General features: G+C 34.6%; 1 protein-coding gene across 1 annotated transcript; it reads right to left on the reverse strand.

Moving 5' to 3' along the window:
• Positions 1 to 250: 250 nt before the first annotated feature.
• Positions 251 to 2356, reverse strand: LOC106459187 (DNA-binding protein inhibitor ID-2-like). The gene is made up of 2 exons (XM_013918789.2): positions 1842 to 2356; positions 251 to 1311 (listed from the first exon to the last, which is right to left on the reverse strand). The coding sequence occupies exons 1-2, from the start codon at positions 2193 to 2195 to the stop codon at positions 1237 to 1239; spliced, it is 429 nt and encodes a 142-aa protein (XP_013774243.1). The 5' UTR covers positions 2196 to 2356; the 3' UTR covers positions 251 to 1236.
• Between the last annotated feature and the right edge of the window lie 7687 nt (positions 2357 to 10043).

Below are 10043 nucleotides of genomic sequence, written 5' to 3' on the forward strand. Positions count from 1 at the left end.
GCTCTAATATTGAACAATCGTCAGGACTAACTAGTTTTTTTTTTCTTGTATTACCACGACGCACTTTTCTGCTTTCCAGTTTCAGGCAAGCATATTTTACATTTATGGCAGAATATTTTGTTAGATAAAAATCAGAATTGATTCTTATATAAACAGTTCCGTTACTTATTACACATTTGTTTTTTTGATTTTCAAAACCCTAAACCTTCTAGACAAAGTTAATAATTAATATTAGAAAAAAATTCAGAAAAAGGAAAAACTTTGTTTTTTTTATTTTACTACATATTTTAGTACGATTGGCAAAAAGAATGGTAGGTTTTAGATAGTAATTCAGCTGTTATTTTTCGTTGATAAACAGAAACAAAAACACAAAATATTTCCATAATTTTTGTGGTTGGCTTTAATACATTATTTTTCTTTGTTCAACTATGTACAAATATCACAACATATACATGTTTTATTGGTGCTCCAATCCCACGAAACAATAACTGTATCTGTACACGAACTACATTAGTGCACAATAGAATGATTTGTTTTTCTATACGATATACAAGAGCTTCCAATACAGAATTTACAAATTCTAATATACAATATTTCTACATCAAAACTCAAATCTTAAAAGGGGTGAAATAACGGGCTAAGGTTGTAGTACAGTTGTTAACTACACTGTTGACAAGTTATGTATGAATACAAACATTATATTTATATATATATATATATATATATATATATATATATTATATACTGTGAAGTAGGCTTAGTTTTCAAAATATACTTTAAAAACTATCAGACTATCATTTTTCACATTTGAACGATTAATTGTTTCGTAACATTACACCTCTGACGTAAAAAATTCACTTCAACCAATACAACGCATTCTAGAGAAACAAACTCTTCAGGTATATCGGAGTAGGATTTCTGATAATGCTTAGCTCGGGGAATGATGAAAATAACGCCATAAGGACGGTATAATGTAATTTTTCACTGTGATTATGACATTCCACGTGCCTGCGTGCTGTCAAACTGGATGGATAGATGAATTCTGAAGGTACTTCAAGTAGAACCGATCACGGTCACGGTGAATCGGGCGCCCCGTCTTCTCAAGATAAAGTTCTGGACTAGCACAAAGGTACCTTGAAAGCCCTAGAGTGAACAAACCTAACTTATGTTTCTCATCCTAGCGAGTTTGCCGTCCAATTGGTAGCGGCAAGCGATGGTCCAGCTACTCTTCTCGTTTTAGCAAGAGATTGGTCTCGTTGGCAAAATCTGAAGTTCTGGTAATTGAGTGGAAGCGACCTCTGTTGGCATCGCCTACAGAAACAAATATGCAACCGTTAGTACTTGTGGCTACTAGTAGCACTGCTATTACATACATCTGACTAACAACTGTTTAAAACACACATTACTAATTAAACTCCTTGCATTATTCATAACCCTAAACCAGAATTTTCCCGTCAAGCATAAAACTTGTCGTTTTTAATACTTGGTCTATTTACGTAATATTTACAATTAAGAACTGTTGATATTATACTCACAGAACCAAATTTAACATATTATACCTACTACATAATAATAACACAACTTATAGTTTAGCAGTTTATTTTTTTTAAGCATTGGTTTAAGAGTAAAATTCCTCCACGCAACTCTTTTGTAACCCTAAAAAGACACAATGTGTTTTTACAACCTGACCCCTTCCAGCTCTTTCTATATCAAATATTTCGTTCGTATTTGTCAATGTTACAAAGCAAATAATTATTTAATTACTGATCAATAAAAACTATTCGGAAACAAAGATTCTCGAAAATTCGACAAAAGAAACAACAAAAGTTTAAAATATCTACCTCTTGAGAAGCACACGTGTTGTTGCTAGCTGGAGATAGTACACCTAGTGGCTGGCGGACAGAGCTAAAAGTACTCCCGCAGGATGGAGAATCCCCACTGCGAGAAACTGAGTCACTTTCCAAAGCTATCTGTAGGTCGAATATATAGTCTATAACATTCTGGATAATCTCCAGTTTACTCAGTTTTTTGTTCTTAGGCATATTAGGCACCAGCTCTTTAAGTTTTCCTAACAACTGCTGCATTTCTTCTTGGCTAACATCTCGCTCTCTCCTAGCGGACTTACAGATCCTATTTTCCGTGCTTCTCACACCAGGTCGGCTGAGAACAGCGATTTCTGCGGAAGCCTTCATCATATATCCAAAAACGTAGCACTCGGAAAACAGCAGGTAGACGATATATCCAAAACAGGAAACGCAACTAACACGAACACACACACACCTGTTATATCGATAATTCTACAAGCTAACTCTCTTTCCGTCTCGGCAAATCTGTAACAATCTGTTAGTTTCGGGGATATTTATATACATTTCTCGTCAAAGAGGCGGAGCTCGGCTCAGCTCGCATCATGGGTGACCCTTATTCACAGCAGGCGAAACTTTCTGGTTGGTTCTTTTTTTTAGGAAAGGCGGGGCTACTCTGAAAAGCACACCACGTGTATTTGTCAATTAAATGACATCCCGTGAGAATTCCCCGCACACAAACTCCTTGTATATATATTTTGAATGAAACACAGGCACACCATCACTCACGTTCTGTATGTATTATTAACTCAGGCCGTTATTTACGTGTGATTGCAAGTGTTATTAATAAATCCTGAAAGTGAATAACTACCCTTAAGAGTAGCAGACTTGGATAGCCTATATCAAAGCGAAAATATTTTATTATATTGAGGTGAATTAAATAAAAGGTCATGTTCACACCTTTCATACATGGAAATACTTCGATGAACATTTACTCAGTATCTGTTCTCTTCTTCGTAATATTCTATTTGAAACTCTATATTTTCTTTGTACTTTGTGATGGCAAGCCTGTAGAATGTTTATTGTTACAATTTTAATAATTAAAAAATCGGAAACACCAGAAGTGATTGGTATGAACCAGATGTTTCGTGAATGAAATAATAATAACTTCCGATCAGAATGAACTGTGTACTAAAATAAAAATGAACCTGGTTTTTAACTTTTATTACGTATCTATTCTTAAAGTTTAGAACGCATTGTTTTATCAGTTGGGTGTCTTCGCTATCAACGACATTCTCGGCTGTAAATACCTGAAAGGGACGATCGTCTACATGTGTACAAATTAACCTGTTAACAAAAATCAGGATCTTTTCTTTAGGTGTTGGACATCACAGGGCAGCGTCGCCTCAGGGAATAAGTTGAATCCAGTTACGATCACATCATGTTTCAAACTTTTTTATTTTATTTTTTGACTGGGTGGATACTAGTAGAACAAGTATTCTTACTCAGACACAGACTGTATGGGCTTTGAACGACGCTTTTTTATTTGTTGTTGTTGAGGCGTATCATTTTAAATAGGGTTTACTGTTTATAGAAGAAAGCCATGACTGCCTGCCTTACAAAGAAACTGGACATCTGCAACAGTCCCTAAGGCATCAGTTCTGATAGGTCAACAGAAGACGCATAATCAGATATTACTTACTCTACAACGCTAGTCATTCAGAGAAATGACGATCCTGGCGCCAGCCAGACGGTGCCTGTGTGTTGGAAGCTGTCACTCAACCCCAGCAACCAAAGTTCCGATGGCTGGTGGCTGAGAAATACCATTACAAATCTTCACCTCCCGTTGGGTTATGCCTACTCATAGCTGCACACCTGTGTGAACAACACTTGTTAACTTTAGAGCCTTACGCCTTGGGCTTTCATGGCGCCAACTGACTGTGGGAAAGGCGGGATAGTCTGGAATGGACAAAAAGAATTGGTCATTGAAACCACAGGGGATTACCTACTCCAGACTGTTCTAAGAAAGAAGCAGTTAAATGCACGTGTTTTACAAAATTAATAGGATATGTCATATGATTACCATATTAAACCCATACACTGGATATACGTCACAATATACATTGCAATTATCAGGACTGACATGTTGTAGTTTATACATGTGTATAGGTAAAACAACAACAACAAAAAATTAAACATTTTTCACTCATTCGTACCTTTTTCTATTTTTTTTTCAATTCGAAAACAGAGCAGTTCAATTTCGAAATCCAAAGCTCTGAAACTTACTCGTTCAAGTCCACGTATACATAAAGAGTGTAATATAACTTACTTTGAAATACATGTTACGAAACAATGTTTAAAATTATTATTATTTTTTAAATAAATTATTACAAACGGCGAGCTTGTAATTATATATAGATATTGGAAACACACCAAGAATAGGATTTGCTTTGAAAGAATCAGATCTTTTTAACATTAATTATAAATTCATTAAAATACACGTTAAACGATGTAGCATATGGCCTGTAACGTACTAATCAGCACGGAATTTCTGAATGTGCTTGATGCTGTTAAATAATGTATAAATCTTAAGATTATGTTTTTAAGGCAAGACCAGTGAATAATACTAATAATGGCCAGCAGAAAAACCTGTAACTAATCAGTTTGATTTTTGTTTTCTCATGATATATGTACTATATATAAGACTGTATTTCCTTTGATAACGAATATCTGTATTACGTGTAAATGTGTAACGAATATCTGCATTACGTGTAACGAATATCTGTATTACGTGTAAATGGGTAACGAATATATGTATTACGTGTAAATGGGTAACGAATATCTGTATTACGTGTGACGAATATCTGTATTACGTGTAAATGTGTAACGAATATCTGTATTACGTGTAACGGATATCTGTATTAAGTGTAAATGGGTAACGAATATCTGTATTACGTGTAAATGTGTAACGAATATCTGCATTACGTGTAACGAATATCTGTATTACGTGTAAATGTGTAACGAATATCTGCCTTACGTGTAACGAATATCTTTATTACGTGTAAATATGGGCACGTAAATTTGTAGGCTGAATTCAGAACGTTATTATAACATTACAAAGTTGTCATTGTAGAAGACGAAAATTTTAATTTAACTGAAAACAAAGCTGACAGTGTTTGAGTAGTTTATGGCGTTGACCTTCGATCGTGCCTTCTGCATACGTGAATGATGCCATAGAAAGTACAAAACACACGCGATAATATCTAGATACTCCTAATATACTGCGCTTTGAAACATGTATCTTGCCACTTCTCTTTCATCTACCGAACAGGCATGAGACTGATAACAATGAATAAATTTACAACTGATAACAATGAATAAACACTTGAGTGATAACAATATTTGGTTTTCCATATGGTTAAATACAATCACTTTGCTCTCTAACTTGAAAACCACTATATCAGCAACACCAAATATCCGAGGACAATGTACAATCCTAGTGACGTCATTACCCTTACAGCGGACCATCACAATGTACTTTCAGCGGCTCACCACAGTTTTACTTTTTGTGCCAATTCGGATGTTTTTACAATGTGTAGAGAATGATGAATGCATGCTTTTTGGAGCCAACATGTGTGTGTATGCAAACATTACAATAAAATCAACTCAGCATTAACTTGAATACTCTTATTGTATTACGGCCAATTTTGATTGGGCATTTGGCAGTAAAGTAATAGTCATGAGGATGAGGAAATGGATAGAAAAAACCGACAGTCAGTAACATCAAATATCACCATCATTATATTAATCATGTTATTAAATATCACCATCACTATGACTCGCAATCTGCGGGTCGCGGAATCGAAACTCTTCACCGAAGATGCTCGCCCTTTCAGCCGTGGGGGCGTTATAATGTGACGGTTAATCCCGCTATTTGTTGATGATAAGTAGCCCAAGAGTTGGCGGTGAGTAGTGTTGACTAGCTGCCGTCCTTCTAATCTATTACTTCTTAGAAACGACTAGCGCAGAAAGCTCCGAGTAACTTTTCGCGAAACTTAACAAACAAACACCAAATGTTTCATACAATTTACAATATGTAAATGACGCAAAAAATTTTATACTCTCAACATTTTCATACAATTTTAAATGTGTAAAGTTCGACACAAAACGAATATGACAGCTGTTAGGCAGTTTACTTTTATATATCTAAACGAATGTGACAGTGTTAAACTGTGTGCACGTAACGTCTAAACGCTTGTGACAAACTGTTAAACTATGTGCACGTAATGTCTACGGAAAGTGACAGGTTGTTAGGCAACGTGCGCGAAAAGTGTGAATAATGTGACAGACTGTTAAACAGTGTACACGTAACGTCGAAACGAATGTGACAATGTAAAAAAAATGTAGAAGTATTATAACGAGTTAATTAAATCTTATTCGTCTGCAGAGAAAAGTGGCAAAATGTGCAATTAGATGGAAAAGTTATTAGATAATTAATTCTGAAGTTTATAAACTCCTGAAACGTTAATAAGTGATCATGACATAATTTTCCAATTTCTAGTAGGTGCTTGTAGCTATTACACATGTGAGTTTTTATGGTGTCCAGGCTGTTACATTCAATAAATGGGCCCCCAGTGGCACAGCGGTATGTCTGCGGACTTACAACGCTAGAATCCGGGTTTCGATACCCGTGGTGGGCAGAGCACAGATAGCCCATTGTGTTGCTTTGTGCTTAATTACAAACAAATAAATGAAATAAATGAAGGGTGAGATAACGCGCGTTTCTTTGGTGGGGGACAGTTGTCATGTCGATGAGGCATGATATTGTAGGAGGTACGTGTTCAAGAAACATTACTGAGCATTACGAGATATGGAGATTGTTAAAAATATTTCTTCCTTCGAGTGGAATCATACAAACAATGACATTTTTATATTTTTATTCATAACGAAGAAATGTTGAAAATTATGTTAGAAATGAAGTTAAGATTTTGCACTGAGTGTTGGAAAACTCGGATAACAACACTCTGATGCACAACTTTGGGCTGAACAACCAAAATTAAGTTTTCAGTGTTTAACACTGAGGATTCACATTTATATGGTATGCATTATATTACTGCTTTTTCAATCATATTAGTATCATCTAGACGGCCCGGGATGGCCAGGTGGTTATGGCGCTTGGCTTGCAATCTGAGGGTCGCGGGTTCGAATCCTCGTTCCACCAAACATGCTCGCCCTTTCAGCCGTGTGGGCGTTATAATGTGATGGTCAATCCCACTATTCGTTGGTAAAAGAGTAGCCAAAGAGCTGGCGGTGGGTGGTGATAACTAGCTGCCTTCCCTCTAGTCTTACACTGATAAATTAGGGATGGCTAGCGCAGATAGCCCTCATGTAGCCTTTGCGCGAAATTCAAAACAAACAAACAATCATCTAGCTATTTAAATACTTTGTAACAAGTATGAATTATTTAGCTAGTAATTAACAGGTTTGGTGTAATACAAAGAAAAGTAATTACAAATTAGGATTCATGTCAAATATACTTTAGCTAAATCTGATATATGAAAGATATAGCAAACTGTTGATGATTTACAAGAAAAAAAAACGTGGATTGCTAGAACATTCGGTGTATTGACATAGGCAAGTAGTCGATAGATCCTGTACTTGGCAATTAGCTAGTCTCGCTGAAGTGAGAACCTCCACAGAGCATGCAACTTATTAAATTACAGGGCAGATGTTGAAATTGATGGTGACACCAGTCAGAACAACCTCGTGAAACTTGATCTATTCTACATAACAACATGGTTGAAAAAAGGAGTAAATACACGAACATACTTCTTTTGTTTTCTCACCAGTCTTGCTTGCTTTAACTGTATAGAGACAGGTTACTTTAACACGTTATAACAAGTGAAGCTACTTGTTTCGAAGGTTCAACCGAGTTTAAAATATCTAGAGCTTTCTGTCTAATGTTAAAAGAAAGGGCAAAAAAAGGATGTTTATTAAAAGGTTATTTAATGTATTTTGTCGGTGAGGGTAGGTCAGAATCCTTTATAGAAACTTGGTCATGTTGTTACCTTTTATATATATCTTCACATACGTAAACGTGGTCTTACGTTGTGTTTATATCTGTGTATGCGTATGTTCGTATTTATAAATATAACAAAGTAAATAAATCAGTATTGAAATATACCATCAAATACATTTTAAGCTGAGATGTCTTCAAAAATCTAGAAGTAACGGGCTGTGCATATAACTGTAAGACATGCGGTGCACGATATCAAATAAGAATATACTTTGTTTAAATAACAAAAAATATATACCTATATATCATTAGAATTCTAGGGGCAGCTTGTATGAAACGAAACATACACATTTGATATGATATAATATACTTTTGATAAGATGTGTTCGTATTGATCCTATCATAGATGTACAGTTCATAAATACGTAGGTTTCGCGATGGTAATGCATCGAGTGCCTATTTTATCATGTTACTGCCACTAGGTGGTGCTGTTATAAATTATTTATAAAACTGATAAATAATTCAATAAATCAATTGGTTAATTACAGATAACGTTCGAAACAAACTTATCATTGTGATTTACTTCAGGTTAATACAAACGTTTTAACACGTACTTCATCGTTAAAAAAGTACACATTTCAACAAATACGGATTTACTATAAAATAATATATCTTATTTGTATTTAATCATTTTACCATTCGAGTTTAGATATTTTACAGAATAATAGTCGGGCTTGATTTCTATTTTAATGTTTTAAAATTAATAATTAAAAGAATTAATAGCTTCTTCGGCAATGACCTTTTAAAGTTTTAAAGACTGTTTTAATATGGTTGTTGATTAAGAGCTTGGAAGTACTTGTATATTACAATAATCCTTCTATATCCATGTTCTAAGTGATTAGAAAGCTTTGAAGTACTTGTATATTACAATAATCCTTCTATATCCATGTTCTAAGTGCTTAGAAAGCTTGGGAGTACTTGTATATTACAATAATCCTTCTATATCCATGTTCTAAGTGCTTAGAAAGCTTGGAAGTACATGTATATTACAATAATCTTTTGTATGTCCATGTTCTAAGTGCTTAGAAAGCTTGGGAGTACTTGTATATTACAATAATCCTTCTATATCCATGTTCTAAGTGGTTAGAAAGCTTGGGAGTACTTGTATATTACAATAATTTTTTGTATGTCCATGCTCGTAAGTACTTGTATATTACAATAATCTTTTTATGTCCATGTTCTAAGTGGTTAGAAACTTGGAAGTACATGTATATTACAATAATCCTTCTATATCCATGTTCTAAGTGGTTAGAAAACTTGGAAGTACATGTATATTACAATAATCCTTCTATATCCATGTTCTAAGTGGTTAGAAAACTTGGAAGTACATGTATATTGCAATAACATTTCTATATCCATGTTCTAAGTGGTTAGAAAACTTGGAAGTACATGTATATTGCAATAACCTTTCTATATCCATGTTCTAAGTGCTTGGAAAACTTGGAAGTACATGTATATTGCAATAACCTTTCTATGCCCACGTTTGTAAGTGCTTAGAAAACTTGGAAGTACATGAATATTGCAATAATCTTTCTATATCCCTGTTTGTTAATGCGAAGAATATTACATTCAGGGGCTAATAGTACTTGAAAAGTGTTGTTTTTCAATGAGGGCCAAGTGTGATACATTCATACAATTTCTTATCATCAACTTCCATGTTGCAGGAAGGAAATGTGAGGGAAATACGAACTGGCTGATAACTTGCTCATTGTAAAAATAAAAATGTTACTATTCGTCGAAGAATAGTGGGACGTAATGTGGAAGGTTCCTTTATAAATTACTGTTATTATTGACTAAAAGTAAACAATAGATTATATATATATATATATATATATTTTTTCACTAAAGAAAATGAGACACAAGATGCTAGGATCCGTTATCACCAATTGTTGTTATTCATCTAACAATAGCGAACACAAGAGGGCGAGCTTCATGTTAATCGAGTGATATTATTTACTAACGAAGAGGACACATAATATGGCAGGTTCTTTTCATTATTATTATTCGCCAAAGAATATAACACAGAAGATGGCAGGTTATTTTTATTATTATAACTGTTCACTAAAGAGCAGGGGACACAAAATGGCAGGTTCCCATATCATTGGGTGAACGAACCCCGAGATACGAAGAACATTTATTACCCTGTCTTTTCTCGTTATTTACTT

The sequence above is a fragment of the Limulus polyphemus genome, unplaced genomic scaffold (genome assembly GCF_000517525.1).
Source record: "Limulus polyphemus unplaced genomic scaffold, Limulus_polyphemus-2.1.2 Scaffold572, whole genome shotgun sequence".
Taxonomy (NCBI): Eukaryota; Metazoa; Arthropoda; class Merostomata; order Xiphosura; family Limulidae; genus Limulus; species Limulus polyphemus.

Bases quoted from the DNA above. Each gene is read 5' to 3' on its own strand.
- LOC106459187 (XM_013918789.2), bottom strand. From the start codon at position 2,195: ATGATGAAGGCTTCCGCAGAAATCGCTGTTCTCAGCCGACCTGGTGTG. The intron at 1,312-1,841 runs GTAGATATTTTA...TTGTTTCTGTAG, and splicing joins ACACGTGTGCTTCTCAAGAG to GCGATGCCAACAGAGGTCGC.